Below are 27,414 nucleotides of genomic sequence, written 5' to 3' on the forward strand. Positions count from 1 at the left end.
TGTCCATGATAGGTGGAAAGTAGAGATTGTACTGATGGAAACTATTTGATGCCAGGGTATACAAAATGTTTTAATTTTTAAATGAAGTTCTGTAGAAAAAAACAAACTACCTATCAGACACTTGGAATAACTTTAGATGCACCTACTGAAGGGTAGCTACAATGCAAATATCACTAGAATGTTCTATAGGTATTTAGGTATATCAGATAAATAGCATTAATAGTTCAAATCATAGTTCCTTTAGTTTCATTATGAAATTTTTCCAGTTTAAAATGTAATTTTTAAGAAACAACAAAAAAGTTAGAATATTTGGATTCACATACAAGTTGACTGGTTTAACTAAACTAATCAGCAAATTCAATCATCCACTGGTCAGATTGAATGATTTTTTGACCAGCTCTTTTTTCTGAGTTGCCATAATTATGCCTATAGACAGAGAAATAAAAGCGACTGATTTTTGGCTTTAACTTTTCAGTGTATTAGTTTTAAGGCAGAATTATAAGCTAAGCTAATTTGTATGTGCTAATCTCACAATGTGAAAGAGACCATGAGATTTGCAGCTGACAAAATTTGATTAAGACCTCGCTGTTTGAAATTTTTGAATTAATAGACCGCCACTGATGAACATTTGTCCAAAGTCACTACAATCATGATATATAAGAGATAGGTTTTATGCCTTTGAGTTAGCAGCAAATGTAAAACGAATGTTATCTTTGCTTTTTGTCTTTTCTGTAGTTTTGGATGGTACTCATTATGTGCATAACTAACACTGTTTACTGTATGCTTCTGTCTGATCAAGTGCATGTTTAAAAAAGAAAGTTACTGTTTGCCTGCTTAAAGTTAAATGTTATAAATTTAAACATGTTCATGTAATAATCAGTTTGTTGAGCATGTGTTCACATCCTGTCACATGATTATTTCCTCTACTCAGAATGCTGCTTACAAACACAACACAGTTAACCTTGGCATGCTGCCCTATGGAGGTATTTCAGCAATGCATGCAGGCAGAAGCATGACTTTAAACTTGCAGACTAAGTCTAAATTTGATCTACAAGAACTACCTCTTCAGAAAGTAAGTATGGACTGCCCTACATGTGTCAGCATACCAAAGCCAATTAATGTTGTTTGTTCACGTAATGTGTTTAGGCTGTACATACAGCCCTGCTTATAGACTCTCAGGAGTCCAAAAAGCACAAGGGCAAACAATGTAGAGCCCAAACTCTTAGCTGCTAAATGAATATAGCTAGATTGATTATCAGGTTCCTGCTTAACAGCTTTGCTTTTTGGATTGAGCAGGTACATGGCTTTTTGTGTTGCTTTAAGACTCGTTTTTTCTTATTATTCACTTTCTTTTTCTTTTATTCTTTGCTTCTCTTTCTTTTGTGTGTGTATATGTATGTATTGATATATACCTTTTTTTTTTTTTTTTTTACTTTTTTGGAGACCACCTTATATTCTCTTGCTGATGCATTCTGAGAACAGAACTAGAAATTATTACTGGATGGCACTGGCATAAAAACAGACACATAGATCAATGGAACACAATAGACAGCTGAGAAATAAACCCACACAGTTATGGCCAATTAATCTAAGTCTTAAATGTACCAATGAACTAGCTATAAATAAGGAATTCTCAGAAGAAAAGATTAAATAAATGCTGGTTGAGTACAAGACCTGACATTGAGAATGGATGTGAACTACAGTTTTAATCCTCATGAAGTGAAAGAAATAATAAAAATAAAATAACAAAACAAAGAGACACGCACACACACAAAAAGAAATTATTATTGGATTCAGTTGATTCCTTTGGAAAAGACATAAGAGTCCCAAATTAGAATGAAAATTAAGTGGTTGGCACTTCTAAATACTTTTTTAGCCCATTTTTTTTATAGGAAATATTATGCAGAAGTAAAACATGAGAAACAAATTTGTAGCTTAGCTAGCAAATTTTTACTGATCCTGGGTTAATGGAAAAGTGGAAAGTTCACATGATTTTAAATGAAAATGTAGGCTTATTTGAAAGGCAATATACTGTAAGAGGAAACATTTCCATTGTCAAAGGACCGTTTCTGCTTGTTTTATTCAGGCAAAACAGAGAATACACATTTTACCTGTTTAAATTGACTAATGCACTCTTAGTTACATTTCGATGGAAACTAATGAGTTATCTTCACACAATATGTCATTATGACTACATTATTAATGTAGTCATTAACCTAGTAAGTTTTTACAATAAAAAAGCAATGCAAAAGTAAGGATAACAAAATGATGGTAGCCTCCAAACACTCTTCTCTTAATCAAATTAATGAACATATGGAGCAAACTCCCATCCCAGGAAAATGAGTGTTATAAGACCACAAACTCATGTTTTATTGTCAAATTAGCCTTAGTAACAGCCCCTAACTCTGTATAGTTTGCTTCCTACTCTGAGGAGAGTAATAAAATTAAAGAGACATTTAAATTCACAGCTTTTTTATCACCCATGATCACTCTGGGGAAAAAAAAAAGCTAACTTAATTGAGAACTTTTGAAAATTATTTTCCTTGTCCTCAGTCTCCTGTTACAGGACCAGTATTGTGTAGGTAACTCTCTCCAGGGAGAGAAATGACTGATTTATGGTGTTTACCTATGTCAGTGATAAAACACTCCCTCTCTGGCCAATTTCAAAGTAGTAACTTGACATCACTGAACTCAGAATTGGGACTGAGAATAGTCAGCCCTCATGAGCTAGTACAAGTCGGCTCCAGCACACTACCATCAGTGAGACCCTTTTCACTGGAGCCTCTAGTCTGTTCTTCATGTCCTCTTAGATGCCCAGGGCTTTCATCTTCTGCCCTAACAAAACCAGTGTTCAAAAAGGTCTTGAAACTTATTTGCGCTAAGGAACAGACGAGCTATCACAACTTAAATAGACACCTTTCCTGGAGGGCTTGGTAATTAAATAGAAATCAAACCCTTAAACTACAATCATAGAATTTCAAAATACAGTGAGCAGATTAGCGAGATCTTGGTATGAAAGAAGCTATTGTTTGAACCCCTTGAAATTATATCATATGGATAACCCCTTATTTTGCTTAGTTTTTAGCCCTATTTTCTCATCAATCTATAGGATAATATAGATACCTTCAGTGTCTGAAAAATGGTAATACACTTGAAGCACTGTTTCTCAATGTATAAATTATTCTCCAGATATAAATTAGGTACCTCTGTGTTGCTATATTAATTTTCTGATGTTTTGGGGGGTACCCTATAGAATGGATTCATTAACTATTACTATAGCTCTAAGATGATCTGTAACAGAAATATTGCAGAGTTATATTTGGAAACATTGCAACCTTACTCAGTTGGGCACAGAGATGACCTAAAGGAATTCTTTTTGGAAACTACCTTAAATTGCAAACTAAGAATAATTCAAGTATGGAAAAGAATCTGAAAAAGAATATATATAAAAATATATATATATATATATTTCAGTATATATATACACACACATATATACAGAACTGAATCACTTTGCATACAACTGAAACTAACACAATATTGTAAATCAAGTATACTTCAATATAAACAAATAAATAAATAAGCTGCCATCCAGGCCCCCCAAAAAAAGAGTAATTCAAGTATTGAAATAGTCTATCTCAAAATGAATTGTCATCAATACTTTATTATACACACCAAAAAATAAATAAATAAAAGGGAGAAGAAAGAAAGCAAGGGATGGAAATAAACAGTCAGGGCAACTACTCCATTGCCCCCTAAAGATTTTATGGCCCAAATGGTGAGTTTAAGCCCCGTAAACTGTAGACATTTAAGCATCTGGACAACTTTGCTACCTTGCTGCTAGTGCAGGAACATTATCAGGTGTGGTTACTGGATGTTTAATCACTTTCAAGACTACTCCATGCTCTACTTCCTTTCATGGATTCCAGTCTAAGTCTCTGCCCTTTTGCCTTTGTGCTCAGGTACATCTCTTCTGCAGAGCTTCTTAATTTGAAAATTTGTTTGGTTTTTCTGCCAAACTTTAGGGTCAACCTCTCTTAAGGTGCAGCCTTTCAGATTCTCCCTTCTTGGCTCCACGAACCGTTAATAGCCGGTCCTATGATTGAGGCTCAGTTTCCTGGAACCCCTCTCACCAGGAGAGGAGAGAGGCAAAAATTATTTTCCTTTGATTTACAAATACATAAAAACCTATTACAGCACTTTCATCTTGCCACTTAAGATAATAAAAATTAGTATCAGCTATTTAATTGACAAAAACTGTTCATTCTCCTGTGAAAATCCTGGAGCTATCTTTTTATTCATAAAATTCCTGAATGATAACACTGGCTATCTCTAGTTAGGTACTGTGGTAAATGACTTTGGGGTGTCCTAGAAAGAATGAATGAAGTGTCCTAAGGAATCTAAATGAATGTTTTCACGTATTACCAGTTAAGAACTGGGTATGGAGTTGCAGAATACTTTTGTATAGGCGGTGCCCTCCCCAGGGAACATTCAGGGGCTGAAATTCAGACCCTTTCCCCACACTCTCTGCTGGCAAGGTTTAACCTCCTGTAATTAAAAGAAAGGAGCACCTTTTTGTATTTTCTCTGTTACACTGAGATTGTCTTCTTGCAAGTTATGTACCCAGAGAGGGCACCTTTTTGTGATTCCTACCTCCCCATCCCTCCATTATGGTAATTGACAAAAGGGCACTACCTGAGGTCCTGACTGAGCAAATTATTTGTTTTTCGGTTTGGATTTTTCTTTTTTTAGGCTACCAAAACATATCTAATAATTTTTTCTCAATTTTCTTTTAAACAAATTTGTAATAAACTACTTAAAAGATATAACTATTTTTGAATAAAGATTGAAGAACTCTGAACTTGAAGTATTTACAGAGTGAGTATTTACGTGGATAAAAAGAAAAGACTCTCCCAGATTTTGCTATGTGTTTTGAATATTTCTATTTTTTCATATTTATTATATTCCAGGTCGAGTACTGTACATTTTTCATGGACTACAGGCTAAATATAGTCTTTCTGTATTATAGATAGTAAATTACATTTTCTATGGTAATTTTACAGAACCTGTTTTGATATTAACAGAATGCAAATAAAGAAAACCACAAAATTAGTTTAATAAATTTAATTTCCTTTAATATTTTCATCTTTTGATGCTTACTCTAATTTAATAAAAAATTTAGTAGTATTTATAACCAGAACATCTAAGACATATGTCAGCTATTAAATTATTAATTATTAGTATTATCTATTTACTTACTCATTCATTCATTTATTCATTTATCATTTATTCACTGCCTCTCCAAAAAGCATTTAAGACAACTTTCTATGACGTTATTGATGGTTCAATGTGCTTCTTTGGATGTGTTCTGTTGTAATTGAGCTTAGCTAATGTCTTGAAATTTTATGTTATCAAAGAGAAATATAATATTGTAAAATGTCAGTTCAAACTGTCATTTTTATTATCCAGATTAATGGTAGAAAAAATAAATATTTTGATAGGAGAAGAATAAAGACTAGGATTTATTGGAAATCTACTATGTACATAGTACCATGAGATACTTTAATTTTTTTTTTTTTTTTTTTGCACAACCCTCACAAAAACCCTGAATGGAATTATTTCTCACCATTGTATAGAAGAAGAAACTGAGACTCATGTGTTACATAAAAGAACTCAACTATATTTTCACTGTTTTACTGTTGTAACCCCTACACCTAGCATGGTAGTAGAATTTGAATCCGACTCTGCTTAGCACCCAAGTCCCTGCTATTTCTTGTATATGATGATGCCTTCTCAAATGTTTATAAAATCGGACATTTTCATAGGCTGTAATTCATAATAGTTGATAAAACTCTTTCATATACATGATTATATTATCTTCACAACAATCAGAAAAGTAGATATTATGGGACGGAGAAAAGAATACACAAGTAGAACATAATAACTAATCTAAAATATATCATGACCCATAGGGGATGATTATCCCCTATGTGCTACAGATACAGTGCTCTCTTATTTAGCTGAGCTTAATAAATGCTAGTAGTTACCTTGCCCTCTTTAAGATCCACTTGCATTTCCTGAGCACTCAGTATCACCAAGAAATATGTTTGGTAGCAGGAAAAGACCAACGGTTTTGAACTTAAGAAAATCACAACTTAATCATCCATAATACTCCTGCTCCAGAGACATGCAAGGCTGGGAAAGAAATCCCTGGCCTTTTCTAACTCCCCATCTGCAGGTGTCCAGCTGCCAATATAAATAGTGTGGTCTCTTCTACACTGGAGAAATTGATAATTTTTTTCTTGTTCTTTTTTTTTTTAACTTTTACCAACATAATATTACACCATAGTACCTACTGCTTATTGGCGTATTGAAACAGACACTAATATAAATTACAATTTCAGAGGAAGGGAAGTTGAAATTATGGAAATATATGTATTCAATGATCTTTTCATATAATTTTGCCTGGAAGAAGATGGCCTCAGTATCTGTTTTATTAGTTGATACTTATTCCACCATCTTTTGAATTAGAGTTTAGATAGCAATGTTTGCACCTAAATTCTTTTCAAATTTCTAATGTCCTTTCTTATAGACCATTCAAGTGACTCAGGATCAAATAGTAACAATATCTGATATGCATTCGTTCACCCTAGTTCCAAGGGTTACTTACTTAATTCCAGTTTTGTTTTGTTTTGTTTTGTTTTTTGTTTTGTTTTGTTTGCTGAAAGCAAAGCACTATTTCTGCAGCACCTTGGGGTAACTTATGCCTATAGTTTCTACTGATTTTGCTGCATTTATTATTGGCTACCTATTGCTCAAGAAGGATTCACTTATCTTTCTAATTATGAAAAAAGCCTTCAGCCTGTAAATCCACATAAATTCTCATAGACAGTGACTAAAATTACCAAAATAAGCTTAGTACTCGTACAGATGCTTCCCCACCACTGTAATGAAATACTAGCTTTAAAATCATCTGGATATTACATTACCATCTTCAGATCGAACCCTGTGAAAGCATAATAATTAAGATCCAAACTTGGTGTATATTTGTCTTTATAACCTACTTTTTTCAAAAAATATGCAGAAAAAGAATAATATAACAATAATTTCACTGAAAATACTTTGGGGAAAGTTGTTTTCACACATTTTTTTGAAGCTGTGGTAATGCCCTCTGTGAACGATATGCCAATTACTAAGCAAAATAGATCCTTGAGTTCTTAAGGAATATATCCCAAGACCTTTGCACAGTGCCAAATTCTAATACCACTCTCATATAATTCCTCCAACTAAATGCCATAAGTGAATTTCCGAAGCTTTCAGTGCACCCATCAATTTGCTCTTTGTCAAGAGCAAAGCTACTGGATCAGCTGAGCTCATTTATTCATACATGTGAATCCTCTACATACACATATCCTCACATATGGGCACACATATGCATACCTGCATGCATACACTCATATACATGCTCATGCATACACAGATATATAGAGACACACATATTCATGCACATTTATGTCTCAGCAAAATTAGAAATTACTTCTTCCTTCCAATAGATGCTTGTGATCACTCACAGTAGTCAAAATCATAAACGTTAAATCTACAAATGTCCACAGTCGTCTTTGGGATTAGCATCTGTTCAGCAAAACTTCTACTAGCATTACCGAATTTCTTTAAAAATATAATTTCTGACTTTTCACTAAATCACATTGACGAGTTTTTCTCTTATTTTGAAATATTAAGGAACTACAGAATTTAGAAGCTGAAGATATGGTATATTGTGAGGATTTTCCACGTATTTTATATTAAATTGGTCATATGTGGTGAGGAAAAGACTAATTCTTAATCTTTTGAAGTATCTATAGAAAATAACTAGAATGTGGTACTAAAGATAATTGAACCTCAATTTGCTTATTTTCTTTGAAATAATAAAATTCATTAGTGACAGTTGCTCCTTGTAACTTTTCATAGAATTTTAACAACTAAGTAACTGCATTTATGTAAAGTTCAGGAGCACTTTATCAGAAGTACATTTTTTTGTAAATAGCTATACTCACTCCTTTTGAGAAAGAATGTGAACCCACTACATAATTCTCTTTTGGGTTCCTCCCTCCCAAACATTAATAAACTGTTTTCACGGTCTATTTTTTGCAAACTTAAGTCACCCTTAGGGTGTCTCACTTCAGAAAAACGAAGAGGCCAGAGCATTCTTGAAATTAATAAAGGAAATTGCTTTCAGGAAATTCCTTTAATTTTGCTGTCTAGTCAAAGTATTTTTTTCACGTGTCTGCATGTTTATGTTCTCTTTGGGCCCTGTAACATAAAGGAATTGGTGCGGTTGTTAATTCTAATTTTAAAAAGAGAGAGATTAATTGCTAAATTAATGAAGAATCTCATCATCATGATATTAGGATTTTGACTAAGTGTTTTAGCCTTCTTTTACGTTGAAAAGAATCGTGCAATTCTCAGTTGCTCTCTGTGACTAGGAGTCATGTCTGGGCAGCTGAAGGGAGTTTAGTGGAGGAAATAGAGATGAAGATGAAGATGATATGGAGGAAAAATAGATTATATGTGTTGAATTCTGACCACTTCTCAAAAATCTGTGTTCCACAGACCCAGCTAGTTGAATATATTTATTATCCCACTTCATTGGCAAAGAAACCAAACCAGAAAAGACATGAGTACTAAAAATTCAAAAAGAAAACTGTCCAGTAGTGCCTGCCCTGCATAATTATATTTTAACTGCTTAATTTTAACAGTTTGATTTGTCATATTAATAGCTAGAAAAATCGTATGTGGGCATATGCAAACATTAATCTCCAAAAGGTAAAGACTAAAAAATTAATGCTTGAAATCAGACAGCTGGTCATTGAATAGCTGTCTGGTTATTTTCAAGTAATATATATTTTAAATATGTTACCTCTATTTGATTTTCAAACAAACACATGAAAATTCATTCCTAACTAACCCAGGAGCCTCAATTCAGTACCTTTTTTCTCTTTTTTCATACTTTCTGATATGCTCATGAAAAAGGAATTCACATGGCCAAAGTCAAAGAAGAAAATTGAATTTCCTTACTTTTCACTATATCCACTAGACCCCAGGAAAATTTCATCTAATTTTGTTTAATTAATCTTGTAATGAATATTATTTTTTAATAGTTCCAAGCAATGCTTTTTAAAAATGCATGTAGTCAAAATGCAGATAGGGTGGTTATATAATTGTTTTCTAAAGGAGAACAATTAGGAGCACTCCGTATAACTGGATGAAGCCTGGCAAGCAGTCCATCTGTGCCATGTTATGAAGAGAGTGGCCCAGTTCCCTCATTCCAGGGTTGGAAGACCATTCTTCACACAAAGAGCTGCACATACACTCTCTAACCAGGACTTCTTTATCCATAGGGATCCTCCAAAACATGTGGAGAAAATGGCATAGGAAACATTGAGTATAATATCTCACCACATAAGAATTCCCCAGGAAATCAAGCAGTACTTGTATATCCCGTATGTTAGAGGAGGAGAAAGCCTATGGAAAAAGTTAATCGGCTTCGACAGGAAAAATATCCCATTACTGTATCCTTCCACGGGAGGCCATCTTTCTGATGATGTATGATTATTTTCTGTTACTCAGGTCAGACTACAGAAGCCTCCCAAAATATCTAGTAGTAATAATAATAAAGACAGGAGTATTATTATTTGTTAAAAATAATAAGCAGTAAATCAGCCAAAAATAAAATATATATGAAGAGTGTAAACTTTAATACATAAATGATCTATATAAATAAATTTGGAATCAAAACAATTATGATTTATTTACACTGAAATTCTAACAGCACAATATTTTTTGATGTGTTAATCTTTCCTCTAAGCGATCTGTAGATAATGTCATAGTGCTATGAATCTCGCACTATGCTAGTGTTAATACCATTTTGGATTAGTGCAAGACACATTCTCCCAGAATCAATACAGCCTTATAAAATTTGTTTTAGGTTATGGTTTGGAATATTGGAAGTTACATACTATGTATTATATGGTTTCAGTTTATATTCTAAATGGTAAGATCACACTAAAGAAACAAGTGAAGCAACTTTTAAATGTTATAGTTTTTAACAATTGGTTAATTTTATCCTGATTATTTTTATTCCAGTACTGTAAATTTAAACTTCTCTTTAAAATTCAGTAAATAACTATAAGATGGTTATTTTAATTGAATTTCTCACTGCTTCCAAAAAGCTATTAATTTACAATTCTTACCACGTAAATAGTGTATAATAATACCTCCAGTTTAGGATATATGTTTTTCTGTGATTAAACAAAATTAATTTTACCATAATCATGAGGGACTCTTTTCAGAAAACTATGATAAACTTCTATTACATCACTAAAGGATGCCATACCATTTTTGCAATAGACCCCGTCCCAGCAAAGCAACATTTTAGACAATGGACAAGAAGATGTATCTCCTAGTGGCCAGTGGAATCCTTATCCTCTTGGGAGGCGGGATGTACCTCCGGACACCATTACTAAAAAGGTAACCAATTTCAAATTAATGACACAAACCATGAATCTTGCATATCCATTGTAATATGTAATCCATATCTTGCGTCTTAACATCATTTCTAACTTTGTGATAAATTTAGTCTAAATACTATCCCACAATAGGGAGTCTGGTTAACTGTAAGTGCATTGAAAAGAATGAAAAGTGAACATTGCCAAATGCTCAGAGCTAGTAATGAATTTTTATAAACAACATCCTGCCACCTCTCTGAAGATCTGTCACCTCTTATTCATGTCTGACACCCACCTTTGAAGTGCAACTACAGGAAATTGTGTAATGTATACTTTCTGACTCTGTTGGATTCAGCAGCATGGTGTAATTTGACCACAAATGAAATTTGACCACAAAAGATTGATTCACCATTTCTAAAGTCATAGCAACTCATTCATCCTGTCATTCATTCATCAGACACTTAGTGAGCAAGTGTATGTGCTAAGCAGCACTACTATGTGTTGAGTACTTGCTAGATGTTAGGGAACAAAAATGAATAAGATACGGTAGGGTGTCTTACCTCTAGGACCTATTAGTCTGGTGAGGTAGGTTCAGAGATAAGTAGGTAATTGTAATACTTCATGTTAAATCACCATAAAGGGAGCAAAAAGAAAGCTATAACCGAGAAGATAATTGCAACATATATGAGAGACAAGGGATTGATATTCCAGAATATATTTTTTATAACTCCTACAAATCAATATGAAAAGACATATAACACAGTACCAAAAGTATGGTAAAATACAAGGGCATCAGGAGAGTAAATTAACCTTAAAATAAAACTGAACCTTTTTATCAATCAGGGAAATACAGAAAAAATGCTATTTTATACCTACTGGACTAACAAAAATTAAGAAGTATGAAAATATAAGTTCTTTGCAAGTATAAGAGCAATGTAAACTCTATACTTCTTGTGGGAGTATAAAGCACAATCACATTGGCAACAAATTATCTTATAAAGCTGAATATGCATATACCCAACATTCCAATAATTGCCCTCCTAAGATATTATCCTAGAAGAACTCTTGTGTATGTCATTCAAGATACCAACACTTACAATGGTAGAATACTGGATAAGCCTAAATGTCTATCACAAGAAACGTGATAAAAAATATTCACACAAGGGAATATTTTACAGCAATGAACATTTGTTAGCTATAATTAAGATAATGTGTATAAACTTCAGAAGCATACTTTTAGTGAAAAACAAGTTTCAGAATATGGCACACATCAAGAGTTCCATATTTATAAATCTCAAAAACAAGCAAAACTAAAAATATATTATTTAGGCATAAGTACATGAATGAGAAAACTTTTTATAAGGGAATGGTTAACATAAATTTAGGATTATGGTTATCTCTAAAAGGGAGGCTGGGGGTAGAATCAGGGAGGAAGCTGATATTAGTTTTAGTACTGTTCTGTTTCTTAAGCTGAATTGTGATTCTTACACTCTAGTTCTTAAGCTCATAAATGTTCATTTTATAATTGTGCTTCATAACATATACACTACATAATCCCATACTTTCTTTGTAACTTAAGTGGTGATTTTTCCTTTGATAAATACTTCAGTGCTTTTTTAAAAAGATATATTAAATATCAAGTTATTTTACCCAAAATAATTGTTAATATTCTGATTTGCAGGTGTTATACACGTTATTAATCTGCCTATTGAGCAATATCCAGCATTGCAGATATAGCCCTGTGAAGATGGCTAGGAGAGCACCTGGAGAGGACACCAGTTTAGTAAAGAAATTAAAGAAAGTTAAGAGAGAAGGGTGGCATAAAATAAAGCTAGGAGGATAAGCATAAACCAGATTATGCTGGGCTTTATCCTGAAAGAAATGGGAAGAAGTGTTTTAAACAGGGGAGAGACATCATTAAATTTTCATCTAAAGAGCACTCTGACAGATTTTCAGAGAACGAATTGGGGAGCAGAAAAACTAGAGGCCATGGAATGAGTTACAAAGCTTCTCTTGTAATCCAAGGGAGAGTAGATGGAAGCAATGGGTGGTAGAGAGAAAATGCAAAGATCCAATATATTCTTAAAAGGTACAGCCAACGTGATCTTGTGATTGACTGGACATAGGGCATAAGAGACAGCTAAGAGTTCCAAGACTAATCCCCAGGTTTCTAATTTGTATGAGTCATGATGTGCCATTCACTGAGATGGGAAAGCAAAAGAGTAATAGGTGTAAGTGGAGGAGGGGAGGGGAGTTTAAATTTTAAGATGTAGATTTGAGGTAACTTTAGGAAATCTGAGTGGAAATTTTTAGTGGATATTTATATATATTCTTCTGAAGTTCAGGAGAGAAATCTCAAATTTAGCAATCATTAAAACGTAAGTCATAATTGAGTTGTGAGTGAGACAGGTAGACGACACAGAACTCCACAGAACACCAACATTTAAGGCATGTTCTTAGAAACGAGCAGAGAAGGAATGACCAAAGATTTTGTCAATAAGTTTCTTTCTACCACAAGTTATAGAAAATTCCAGCCTTGAACACTAAAATATTTAGCTAACATTAGAAGTAGACAAGATCTAGGGTAAGGCTCAGATTAGTCTTCAGTTAGATAATTTTAAATACTTAGGTTTTTTTCCCTCTCCACTCTTCCATTCATATTGTTGGCTTTATCCTAAAATTCGTTCCTTTCATAATTATCAGATGGCTACCTATGGCAATTGAAGATAACAAGCTTCCTCCTTCCAGTCCATCAGGAGAGAGAACCAAGTTTCCCATAGCTGTCTCTTACAAGCAAAACCTTTCTTCCCTAAATCCCCCCACAAGCCTCTTTTTACATCTCATTGATACAAAATAGCTAAGGACTTCTCACCCCTAGCAAGATGAATGGAATTATATGATTGGCCTTGACTAATCAGTTGGAATAGAATAGATGCGCTTTCAACTCCTATGACCACTAAAAAACTGTAGAAGGAAAAACAAGGAAAAGTGGCACCTTAGAAATCAAGTAGAAAAAAATGTTTAAAGGAGGGAAGGGTCAACAGTATCACATGGTGCAAAAAAAGTCAAACAAGGTAAGTATGGGTAAAGGCTCCTTGGTTTTAGTGACAAAAAGGTTATTGGTGGTCTTGGCAAAAGTAATTTAATTAACTGACGGGGCAGAATCCATAGGAATCTACATTAAGAAATAGAGAAACTTTAAAAAAAACTCAAGAAAAGAGTTTCCTTTTAAAAGGAAAGAGAATTACGGTAGAATCTGGAAGGGGATATGAGGAAGACAGAAGGAATATTTAAGATGGCAAACACCTGATTATATTTAAAGGCTGATGAGAAGTGATTGGTGAAGAGGAAGTTGGAAATCTCAGGAAAGTAGGGAAATCTGCTTCTTTATGAAAAAAGAGGAGATTGTGAATGTGATGGTAGGAAATTGAAGGAGTACCTATCAGAGCCAAGGGACCTTTACATAACCTAACCAAGAGAGGAGAGAACCATAATCACGTACTTAGTTGCAAAGGGATACTATAATTTTCCCATAAAAGGAAAAGCCTTATTCATTTATTACTCTAAATGGAATTAGCAGGTGTTTACATTATCCATTCATACATCCATTTTACATAAAATCTATTTTCAAAGTCCATAATATTATGTTTAATCATATCATCAATACAAATCATGATGATCATTTGCTTGCTTCTCTACTTGCTTTGAGAACCCCATGCAATTCTGTATTGATTAAATATTTGTGAGCTAGTTATTCTTGTTAACGGCTAAAATAATTGTTTAACCTATCTGAAAATTTCAGTAGCCTTTTATATGTCTTGTCAAATGTAAAATAATGTAATATGTATTTAAAATTTTACCATGTCCTTCATGTGTAAACTCACTTATAGCTTCTTCCTACTATCATAAGCATTTTCTGACTACCCTACGTTATAACACTTTTGCCTAAAATCTGAGACTTTAGAACCTAATAATGGATATGTTTACCTATTACGTCACAGAGTAAAGAGAATAAAGAATGCTTTAAATATTCAATTTTAGTTTTTTATTATATATTAATTGAGGATACCAAGTTAAAATTCTAGTGAGAATCAACCTAAGGAAATGAAAATGGTAATGGGATTATTAGCCTGGGCTGCTGGATTTACCAAAATAGGTGTGAACGTTGTACTATTATTCTTTGAGTTTATATTTTATTCTACAATCAATTTTTTTTTAAGTCAGTGTTGGTTTTGCCATTGTCCTGAAGTAAGTAGTCATTAGGCTAGATAGGATGAGAATGAAAAATCAGAAATTAAACTACAAATGGAATGGGGAATCAAGGATAATAAGTGGTGAAGAAGTCTTAGTCAGTACCCCATTTGAGTCTGCTTCTCAAAGTCTCTGCAGAAGATTTTTTAAATCTTATCTCTATGCCAAGAGATACTACTATGATGCTACTACTAGGATAATACTACTGTGTAGTACTAGTACTGTGATACTACTGTGATCAGAAAGTACTGTGATGCTGCGGAGATTCAGTGGGAAATCCATTTCAGAAAGACTATGATTGAACTTGTGGCTCTCTGTTCTAGTTATTGTATCTTTTGAACTAATATTGGTAATACCTATGGCTATACCTAGCAGTACTCCAAGCATTACAGGAGAATAAATGTGGGTACCCTCCAAGCTGTGGATCCAGAGGTTTAGATATATAAAATACACAAAATGTGTTCATCTATCAGAAAGAATTTTGCTCCTGTATCTACCATCATTGTTCTATGTACCTGAGAGTGGCTAATATATGGCAAAGTGTTGAGGGTGTTAAATCCTAGCCTCTTTTTTTTCAGTGGCATAATAGTAGGAGGTAGTTTTTAAATTCTCTCTTGCTATGTCAGTCTCCAAAATCTCAAATTCTGGTGTCCATTAATTCAAAAAGTCTGGGAATCACTGCTAGAAGAACATGTCACAGTAAGGTAAATCCAGTCCCACACAAATTCCAGACAGTACTACTTGAGCACTTTGAGAACTGCTGTTAAAAACTTTAGTTTTTAACAAAAGTGCTCTCAGAAGGAGTATTTGCATTTTAGAATCGTATCACATCATTGCTTTTACTGCTTCAGTCTATTGGATTAAGTCGCAGTCACCATGGTGAGAACTATGAGGTACCATGCATTAAATACTACCCTGTGTCAGGCATTGTGCTAAATGCTTTCATGTATTTGTTCGTCTTATCGTCACAACAATCATATGAGGTAAACGCTATTATTTTTGTCCACTTTAATGAAAGAAGAAACTGAATTTAGACTTTCTCAGTTAGAGACTTGGAGTTGAGGTTAGGTTACTTGCCAAGATCACATGGGTGACTAAATATTTTAGATCACTCTCCTAAATGTAACTGAATATAGTACGAAGGTCATAATGTAAAATATAAATGAAAACCATTTTCATTTTAAAGTCAGACATTGTACTCTGATTTGGTAGAATTCTCCATAAGGATGGCAAGGCTGTTTTTCTCTAAATCTGAAATGACAAACTCTGTTAAAAGTATTGAGAGTCTTAAAAAGGTTGAATATCCCTGAGAAGATTTAAAATTGAAGGATAATACCTGTAAGAGTATGTTAAAATGCTGGAGCAGGAAAACATTGCAGCAAAAAGGCTGAAGTGACATATTAAAACAAATGAAACTTAAAACATTTCTCTTCTTGAAAGGGTAACCAAGAAAGTTTAAAATTCCAGTGATATTAAATCTGAAAATTCTTTAATATGCAAAGACTAGACATTCAAAGTTCTCTTTCAGCATTAGTGACTCTTCCCTCCTCAAGTGTCTGTTATTCTAGGTTAAGTGCATAATGACTTGGCAGTTAGAATAATAAAGGTGGGTATCAAGGGTCAACATCAGGATGTACATAGTTGAAGAAAAAGGTATAAAAATGTAGCTAATTTAATCTTGGCTCACAGACATACCCCTTATGCTGAACTTGCCCATGATTTTCTCACATCTACAATGCCAGCCATTGCAAGTTCAGCCATTAAGAGCTTCAGGATTTCCAGATGCTCGTCATCTCTGAGGCATGGCCAGGAACTCATTAGCAGAAACTAAAGGAAATTATGTGGGGTTTGGTCATTTTTATGTTCTTTTAATTCTTTCTTTCACAGGCCCCCAAATTGAAATTTTTGCTTTTTCAGACCATATGACGTATTAAAATTTTTTTTAATTTATTAACATTCATTCCTTATTATAATTTTGCCATTTGTCATGTTTCTTAGTATAATGCATTTCATTGTTTCTTTTTATACATATATAGAAAGATCAAGTCTAAAATATCTTTTGAAAATCTTAAATTGTTTTGCTATTGACTATACAACCACACCATCATTTGTGTTTAAAACAACTGAATCAAACTATTACTAGGATTTATTTTTTACTTGGTAACAAAAATCAGTCTGTTGTAGAATTTTTCACAGGATAAGAATAAATTTACATCATTTTTAAATAAGTAGATGTTTAAAAGAAAATCAACTTAAGAAAAATCAAGCTATACATTTAGTAATTTAAATAAAATCATTTTATTATGCTATAAAAAATCTTATCTAAAATGTATAATCTTTAAGTTGTAGTCATTGAAAAGTAATTTTCTCCAAAATTACTGCCTTTAAAAACAAATATTGCTATCAGTACTCTATATATGTGGAACTGAAATAAGTGTAACTACAATTATTGGCTTTTGTATTTAACTGAGAATGGACATTATTGCTGTTGGAATCCCTTATATCAGAGGCAGGGGACAGGAGGTGGGGCAGGGGTGGAAGGCAGATGTAACTCACACAGAAATAGAGGAAAGTCTGGAATAGACAAGAAAGATAGGTGAAGATTTAAATATTAGAAAACATAGGAATGGCAACAAGTAGAACAAATCCTGAGGCTAGAAGAGAGCAAGTCAAGGTGTGGATGAAGCAGATATGAAAATCAACTGGGTAAACCTTAACATATGAGAGGTAAGAGACAGGGAAATAGAAATGTTTCCTATTTCCATCAATAACATAAAAGTCAAGCATATCTGTTCTAGTTTAAAGTAATATTGAAATTTTTAAAAAATGCTTCTGAAACTTTAGTGAATGTCAATGCCGTAGCTAAACTCTCCTTTTGTACAGAAAGAAATATGTCAAGTAGTGTAAGTTTCACCTGAGGCTTTGTATTTTTTTCCCTCCTAAAGCAATATGCATTATTAACAGTGAAGAATGCCCAGGAGTAATGCCTTGACTTCATCTGTCCATAAGCAAACAAAACCAATATTCTCTATTACTGTGAGTAATGCCAAGCACAATCCTGGCTCCCTCTTTTCTGATTCTCTTTCCCAAGCCTCATTTTTCTCCTCCGATAGGACCACATTTTGCACTGGTTGCAGTAAATTTTCCTTCTGGTAGACTGGGTCATCACTGAAACTCAAAAACAGACTGGAATCCTGCATATAGAGTCATTTTGAACTCCAAACATTTTTATAAACATTAGGAAAAGAGATCTTTTTGAGTCAGTTGGTAGGTTGAGATTCTCCTTGCTTCCCTCAACCATCCTCTTCCTACCACCCTCACTCATGTTGGTGTCACTTCTACTGAGGCTGCTGGACTTCAAGAAGAAATAGTAGTCAAATGGATTTGCTATCAGTGAGCTTTGCCCCCAAAATGAGAAGTGAGTCAGTGAAAGGGTAGATTGATGAAGTCATACAATTATAGATTTTTTAATTATCAAAAACAAATAAACAAAAACTTTTAGCACTATCTGTTGCCCCCAGAGAGACATTTCTTACACAAATATATTGAGTTTTTCTCTTGACCAAAAGCCACTTTTTTCAAGGGACATAAGTTTAAAAAGGAAAGCAGAACTGTGGGAACATACCAAATGTGTCCAAATGAAAAAGAACCTCTAACCCTAGCAGAACGTTGACTCTCTAGATCGATGATAATGCAATTCCACTTTCCTTTGAGTTTTGGTATTCAGAAATAATCTGGAACTGAATATTTGTGTGAACAGTAAGTATCCACACCTTAATTTCACCCGTAGGTTGAAAAGGGAGTTTTAAGCAACAGTTCCAATCACACCAGTTGGCCTGAGAGGTGAACATACCCACTGTCATAAATATCACTCCAGGTTAGGAAGGGTTAGGAATAAAGTAAGTAGGTGAAAATTATATCTTATGGGACTTCTGTGACTAAGGATCAACTATTGATGACATTTTTAGGCATCTATCAAACACGTATCGAAGGCTCATTGAAATTTTTGATGCTTATATTTAGTGTCTATATTAAGACATCCACTAATTTCCCTCCCTAACAAATACATGCCTCTGTCTCTACCACACTAGCCTCAGCATGGTCTTTATGGAATAAATATGTTATTGTTCTAGAACAGAATAAAAATGCACTGTTTGGGGTTGTACAAGTTAAAATATATAGAACAATCCAAAGAACAATTACAGGAATTGTAAGCTAAGGGTTCAAATCTAGTCTTGAGAATTTCATATTGCACTTCTTTTGGGTTTACCAATATCAGAACTGTTATTCAGATGAACTAAATGTACTCTTTTAAAAAAAGCTTATTGATTGGTGATTGTGTTGCCTTTTCCAGTGTGCCCATGAAGCCATGCCTTTTGCTATACTAGAGAAATAAGAATGAATACATCCAATTAGATTCATATCTCCCTATAATTGGAAATTATTTATATAAGAGAGAGAAGGCTGAAAATATGTAAAGACTTGCTTGCTAAACAAGAATTAATTGCCAAAGCAAGAGTACATGGCCAGTAGGAAGTCAAAAATTTCATGAAAATGGGATCCTTCAGAGGCAGTTCCATACACTTAGTGGCTAAATCAGGAAGAAGCTTTTGAAAAAAATCAATGAAATAATTTTCTCTATTTAATGATCCATTTCAAATATTCCTTTTGTTAATCTGAACAGCCAGGATGATATATCTTAATCAGGTGATTTTAGTATTATTTAATTCATAGGTATTTTTAAAACTTACTCTAGTCCTATTATGTAATTAAATTTGTTCTAAAAAATAGTGCAGGTAGGAAGTTGTAGAAATGTGAATGGAAAATTCTTCTCTAACTTACAGCAAGAATGACAGCTGAATAAAGTATTGTTTAGTTTCCCAGTCGCTTTTGTATTGGATTTTCTTACTTAATACAACATTAATTCTTTAATTCACAAAGCACATTACTTTATCTCTTAATACCAGTGCAACAATATAGCTATCTCCAGTAGTGTAGGACATTACTGTCATAAAATCAGGAGATTGTTCTTATCCAGACTGACTCTAAATTATTTCCTTAATAAAAGTGCAAACCCAAAGAGTGTCTATCAAATGGCTATTAAGTGAGAGGAAAAAAAAAATCTTGCCACAGATTAAAGCAATAGAAAACAGTGGCAGATTAAAACTACTTACTTCATCAATTCTTAACATAGGTGTTGCTTAAAACAAACGACTATTCTACTTCAGAAAATGGAGCTAACTCAATAACATTTATGCTATCTTCATTTCAGAAGAAATATAAAAGCAAAAATAAAATGTGAAATTAATCCATTGTAATGAAAATGTCCGTGATTGAGTATGTAATTTGAAGACCTAAACCACATGACAACTGGCAGATGATCAAGGATTGCTGCCAAATAGAGGATGTCAAAATGATAAGGTGCCATTTCTTGACACTTGATTTTTATCTGACTTACTCCACTACCTTTAGGTTCCTAGAAACCTTAAGGGCAAAATAAGTGATTGTCAAACTTTTATTGTTAGTGCTAACATCTTCCTTTTCATTTTATTTCAGGAATGTAGAAGTCAGCATCATCACACAGCAAACTGTAGGTGGAATGTGTAGATTTAGCTCTAATTTCACCATTTTTTCTATTATGGATCCTTTGTTGTTTTTTTTCATTTTGATTAATAATTTCCAATTCCAGAGCTATGTTTTATAAGTTGACATTTAATCACAGAAAAATGTGCTTCTAGAGATACACTAAGCCACAAATGACTGCCTGCACATATCAGCCAGCTGCCATCCTAAGGCATATGCACTGAAGGGAAAGGCCTTATTGCCTCACTTTTTTATCTGTCATTTGAAGCACTGGAGTATATCACCAGTATTTGGCTCTAAAAAATTTAAGATCAGCAAATAATTTGAATCCCCCCCACCCCAGTACTGCACTGTGCCAGCAGAATACACTGTCACCAAGTCCCTAGGGCAAGAGAAACAGCAACTTATACCCACTCTCCTTCAAGCTTCAGAGCTCCCTTTCATGTATTTGTAAAAGTTTGTCTTCTAATGTCCAAATGGGAGAACATAGATTTTTGGCATCAAAATTGCCCTAGCTGAATACAAACAACACAAGAAGAAAAAAATAAAACTTAACAATTTGGTTGTCATAATCATAAAGCAGTATCTACAATACATATTAGGCATTGTACTAAGGTGCTTGACATAAATACACTCTTCACGACAACATCATTCTGCTTCATTTGATATGATCACGTGATTTTTTTTCTGTAGCCCATTAATACAAGGCATTGCATTGGTTGATTTTCAAATATTGAAAAAGCTTTGTATTATTCAAGTAACCCCCACTCAGCCATGACGTTTCTTTTTATATATTGCTGAATTCTATTTGCCAATATTTTGTTAAGGACTGTAGCATCTGTATTCTAAAGGATATTAGTCAGTTTTCTTTTTCTTTCTTTCTTTTTTTTTTTTTGTACTGTCCTTATGTGGGTTTATTCACAAATTGGGAAGCTTTTCCGCCTCATCTATTATCTGGAAAAGTATGTGTAGAATTACTGTTGACTCTTATTTAAACGTTTGATAGAATTCTCCAGTATAACCATCTGGGTCCAGAGATTTTTTTCCTGGAAGTTTTTAAATTATATCCAACTTGATAGTTTCAGGACTAGTCAAATTATCTAGTTCATATTGTGTGAGTTATAGTAGTTTGTGTTTTTTGAGGAAGTGATCCATTTCATATGAGTTGTCAAATTTACTTATGTAGCGTTATTTGTAGTATTATACCTTATTATCCTTATGATGTCTGCAGGGCCTTTAGTGATATCCCCTTCACTCTTGATTTTGGTAATTTGTGTCCTTTTTTTCTTGTTCAGTCTTGCTAGAAGTATGTCAATTTTATTGATCTTTTCAAAGAACCAGCTCTTTGTTTTATTCATTTTATCTGTGATTCATTTTAAGTTTCATCAATTTCTGAACTTTTTTATTATTTCCTACCTTCACTTGCTTTTGGTTTATTTGACTCCTATTTTTCTAAGCTATTGACGTAGTATCTTAATTATTGATTTGAGGTGTCTTCTTTTCTAGTATATGCACTACTTTAGCTGTATTTTGCAAATTTGCATTTACATTCAGTTCAATGTATTGTTTTATTTCCCTTGAGACTTCCTCTCTGATCCATGAATTATTTAGAATTACATTGTTTAGCTCCCAAGTGTTTGAATATTTTCCTTTTATCTTTCTATCATTCATTCCTAGTTTGATTTATTGTGGTTGGAGAACACATTCTGTGTGATTTCAGTTCTTTTAAATTTGTTGGGATTTGTTTTCCAAATCAGGATATAATCTATCTTAGTAAATATTCTGTAGGAACTTGAAGAGAATGTGTATACTGCTGCTGTCAGATAGAATGTTCTGTAAGTGATAATTAGATCTGGTGGGTTGATGGTATTGTTGAATTCTTCTTTTTCTTGCTAATTTTCAGTCTAGTTCTTCTATCAGTTGTTGAGAGAAGGGTGTTGAAATCTCCAACTATAACAATAATGAATTTGTCTATTTTTTTCTTAGTTCTATCAATTTTGCTTTACACATTTGCACCTCTGTTGTTTGTTGTGTATACATTTAGGATTACTATGACTTCTTGGTGGATTGACTCTTCTTCATCCTATAAAATTCCTCTCTATTCCTAGTACATTTTCTTTGCTCTGAAATCCACTTTATCTGGTATTAATGTAGCCACCTCTCATTTCCTTTAATTCATATTTGCATGATATTTATTTTTGATTCTTTTAATATCTACCTGCCTATCTCATTATAGTTGAAGTGACTTCTTATAGTCTGCATATAGTTGAGTAATGTTCTTTAATCCAGCCTGCCAAGATCTGTCTTTTAATTTGTGTATTTAATCTCTATGCATTTAATTTAATTTGACACATTAAGGTTTAAGTCTTAAAGTTTTTGTTTTCTGTTTGTTCTCTTTCTTTGCTTCTCTAATTTCTTTTTCCTGCTTCTTCTGAGTTGTTTGAATTTTTTTTAGAATTTAATTTTGATTTATCTACAGTGTTTTTAGTATATCTTTTTGTGTAGTTTTTTTAGTTATTGTTCCTGGCATTGCATTATATATACATAACTTAGAGTCTACTAGCATCATCACTTAGCATTTCAACTGAAGTATAGAAACCTTACCTTCTTTTATGTCCCTTCACCCTCCTCAGTGTATAATTGTCTTAAATATTTCCTCTATATACATTTAGAATCACCTTAGACGGTAACATAATTTTACTTCAATCATCAAACATAATTTTGAAAATTCAAGAGGAAAAAGAAAGCTTATTTTTTTTTTACCCATATATTTGCTTGCCATGTTCTTTCTCCTTTCCTAATGTTCCAAATTTTCTTCTTTTATCATTTTCTTTTGGTTTAGAGAAATTCCTTTAGCTATTATTTTAGGATAAGTCTAGTGGTGACAGATTCTCTTCATTTTCCCTCAGTTGAGAATGTTTCAATTTCCCTTTGATTACTGAAGAATATTTTCACAAGTATAGGATGTCCGGGTGACAGTTCTTTTCCTTCAGCACATGAAAAACATTGTGTCACTTCCTTCTGTCCTCCATGGTTTTTGATGAGATATCCACTGTCATTCAAATTGTTTTTCCTCTATAGGTAAGACGTCATTTTTCTCCAGCTGCTTTTAAGATTTTTCCTTTGTCTTTAGTTTTCAGAAGTTTGATTATCATGTGTTTGTGCATGGATTTCTTTGGGTTTACCCTGTGTGAGATTCTCTCTGCTTCTTAAATCTATAAGATTTGCCAAATTTCAGAATTTTTCAGCCATTATTTCTTCTTTTAATTTTTCAGCTCCACTTTGTTTCTCCTCTTTTTTGATAATATTACTGTTGGAACTTTTGAACAGAGTCTCTGAGACTGTTCATTTTTTTTCAATGTGTTTTCTCTCCATTACAGATTAGATAATTTCTACTGTCTTATCTTTCAGTTTATTGTTTCTTTCCTCTGTTCCCTACATTCTGATGTTAAGTCTACTCACAGAGCTTTTCAGTTATTGTATTTTCCAGCTCTAAAATTTCTATTTGTTTCTTCTTTACATCTTCTGTTTCTTTGCTAAGACATTATATTTCTTCAGAAGTTTTCTATTTTTTAATTTTTTTCAAGCATGTGTGTAATTGGTCATTGAAGCACTTTTTTAATTGTTGTCTTAAAAATCTTTGTCAGGTAATTCTAATTTCTGTCTTCTCAATGTTGGCCTCTATTGGTTGTCTTTTTTCATTATTTGAGATCTTCCTGGTTCTTGGTATGATTAAAACCTAGACATTTTCATATTATGTTATAAAACTCTGGATTGTATTTAACCATCTGTTGCAGCTGGCCTTCTCTGACACCACTCCAGTTGGGGAAGGGTGGAGCACCTCATTTTGGCCAAGTGGAGGTATAAGTCCAATTTTTCCATTTAGCATCCAGTGACACTTGAGGCAAAGTCTCCTCATTATTGCTAGGTGGGGATTGAAGTTCCAGCTCCCAGATGGCCCCACTGATACCTCAGTGGGAGTAGCCTCATTATAATTGGGTGATGGAGAAAATCCTGACTCTCTACTAAGACCTTCTCTAACCACCCTAATGGGAAGGTAGAGGAGTGCCTCATTACTGCTAGGTCGGAGTGTAAGTTCATGCTCCTTGTGTGGTCTCCATTGACACCATTGGGTGAGGAGTGGCTTACTACTGGCCAATGGGGATGAATGCAGTGACACCTTACTTGGCCTTCTCTGACACCACCCCAGCAGGAGTGTTGTGCCTTGTTAAATCCTTATAAGGGTAGAAGTATCAGCTTCCCACTTGGCCTTTGCTGGCATTGCTGGGATGGGACCACAGTTCTTTCCATGTTGTTTGGCTGTAGTAGAGCAATCTAAAAGTTTTCTGTCTTGCTAGGATGCCCCTTTTTCTTGGTTCTTTGGCTAGAGAGAGTAGGCTTTTGTTGGGGCTTTTCTTGTCTGCACCGGTTGGCATTTTAGGGGATGCCCACTTTTTCAACTCCTAGTCCGGGATATATGACACAAAAATAAAACCTGAGAAATTTACCACCATTTTGTTACTTGGTCCTTAGCTTCCTCAGTCTACTTCCCAGAGTTTTCCTATATTTGTTTATGTACAATGTCCAGAGTTTTTCGTTGTTCTTAATGGAGGGAATAGGGAACAGTATATCTACTCCATATACCGGAAGCAGAAATCCTACTGTCTCGATTTCTAAAACCTAAAGTGCATGTTAAAAAAAACAAAGGAAGGAGAAACACTGCAGAGTACATGGTGCAGAGAGAAAGTGATAGGACTGTTTTGTTGCTGTTTTACAAAATTACTGAAACTGACTCATTTAAATGAGCGCTGATGTTTCCTTGAAATCAGTTACTTAATTATCCTTTGTATGTAATTCTGTTTTGTTGACGCTGATCCCAAACATCTTTAGAACTCTTTTGAACTTAATTGTAGAGAATGAATTGTACCCATTTGAATATTCTCAGGGGCATAAACTGTCATCCTTTGAGGCTGTGTTTGATTTTTGGGAGCACCACAAGTGGTCCAAGAGCCAAGATGGGTAGTAAAACTGATAACCAAATTGAGTAATATGCTTCTCAGTCTAACACTCTTTTCTAAGAAAATAGTGTGAACCAAAACTTTGTTGTAGTGAAAAAGTCATTTATTTTATACCATACAAAACCTCCCAAACACTTCAGATTTCCATATAATAAGCCTGATGAGCTGTGAGATGAATTGAGTATGAACAGTGCCATTTGGTATCAAATCACATTTCTTTTCTGTGGCTTTGACATAAATATTTCCGTGGGTCCTATGGATATTGAAGTTTCCCCCATAAAACCTGACAGTATGGTTTTGGGTCAACTTGAAAACATCATATTCCATCACCATTCTCAAATACACGTTATTTTGTCCAACCTCCCCTTGAAAGTTCGAAACAAATGTCAAATCTCTATTTCTTTTTATCATTCAAAATGTGTACCTCAGCCTTTATAGAAACCATCATGTTCAAATTCTCCTTCAGTATGAGTCAGTGTTCTCATAGCTAACCCTCTAGCTGAATGAATCCAGTCTCTTGATATTTTCTACATTTTCATCAGTCCTTTGTACTTCATCATGAGCATCCTTAATACCTTTCTTAAGCCTCTGTGCCAGTCAAAATAACTTCCTCTTTACAGTCCCTCCACACCATAATTGTCCCTTTAGATGTCTTGTGTCATTTATATTTGCTTACCTTCACACAGAATTTAGTGTTAATTCTTTGCTTTCTATAGCTGTCATTCCCCATCCTCATTTATTGCACCCGGTAGCCCCAATAAAGAGTGAAAAAACTGCTACTGATGTGAACAGAATCATTTTACAGAATGTTCCTTTCATGCCCACTTTATGCTTTGCCAAGCCATCTGTGAACATGAGTGTCATTTCATAATCATGGAAAGATTACTAAATACACAGAGTATCCTCCTAATTGCTCAAGTATAAAGTTCTAAGTCACATACGTAGGATCTAAAATAGATAATAGACCTAGTTCAATAAGTAGGAATGGCCCTTTGGCAAATTGAAGAGCTGCTAAAGAAATTTAATATATCCTTCCTTAACAATCCGATCCTTTTGTTCCTTTCTGTGGTTTATTTTCATTTCATAGTTCAACTATTGTAGGAAGAGAGACAATTTTGGGGAATGGTGGTTGCAATGTAATTTTGTGTTTAAGAGCATGAACTCTGATTGCCTGACAGCCTTGGTTCAAATCCCAGTCCGTCCAGTTTACCAGCTGTGCAAATTACTGGGGAAAGTTACTTAACCTCTCCAAGCCATAGTTTCCTCCTCAGTAAAATTAAATAATAATAACTAATAATAATTATCCCTTAATGCTATTGTAAGGATTAAAGGAGGCAATATGTATAAGGTAAGTTTTAGTACATTATCTAGCACCTAGTATTTGAATAGTAGCCATTGCTTTTTAAGTGCCAGCTACTGTGCCGGTTATTAAAGATGGTAAGTAGGATGTGGTGCTTGCCCTCAAAGAGTTCAAATCAAAGCATAATTAACGTTTAAACTGTCCCATCAGAAGGAAAAAATAAACCATAAAAATATGTCTAAAGGCTATTATAGTTCTATAATATCTGTGGTTTTTTACCCTTAGATAGACCATTACCAGAATATTCTAATCACTGAAATTATTATCAAGCAGTCATTATTGACTTTCTAATGGATTATGCATTGTGGGACTAAAGCTATGTTCTGGAGCTCTCTAAGTTTTTCTGGGTGTAAAAATTCTTTGCTTGTCTGTCACTTTCAATTAAACAACAGTCTTCCTCTTTCCCATTGGCTCAAGGACTAACTGAAGACCCATGAGTATTATACCAGTGGATGTGAAAAGCAGAAATAAATGTAAAATCAATTGCTTGTTCAGTAGCCAGGCCAGTCAGCCTTAGTCGGCCTACATCCCCAGCTCCTCTAACTCCAGGAAATCATTTTCTCTAACTAAATAACTCATCAGGCCAGTGACTTCATTCAGAGTACAGCAGTTCCAAATGTGATACTGGGTTTATCATGGCTTTCCTTGCCTACCAAACAAGAGAACGTGAAATTCCAAGGAGGTAGGAGAGCATTGA

The 27,414-nt window shown here is 33.9% G+C and overlaps 1 protein-coding gene across 1 annotated transcript in view; it reads left to right on the forward strand.

Moving 5' to 3' along the window:
- The window catches only part of LRRC7 (leucine rich repeat containing 7), a 496,206-nt gene that overhangs the window by 412,050 nt on the left and 56,742 nt on the right, over nucleotides 1-27,414 (forward strand). Inside the window, exons 22-23 of the mRNA XM_059899299.1 lie at nucleotides 932-1,072; nucleotides 10,408-10,527. Of these exons, the coding sequence (XP_059755282.1) occupies nucleotides 932-1,072; nucleotides 10,408-10,527 (261 nt within the window). The remainder of the gene's footprint in view (nucleotides 1-931; nucleotides 1,073-10,407; nucleotides 10,528-27,414) is intronic.

The sequence above is a fragment of the Balaenoptera ricei genome, chromosome 1 (assembly GCF_028023285.1).
Source record: "Balaenoptera ricei isolate mBalRic1 chromosome 1, mBalRic1.hap2, whole genome shotgun sequence".
NCBI lineage: Eukaryota > Metazoa > Chordata > Mammalia > Artiodactyla > Balaenopteridae > Balaenoptera > Balaenoptera ricei.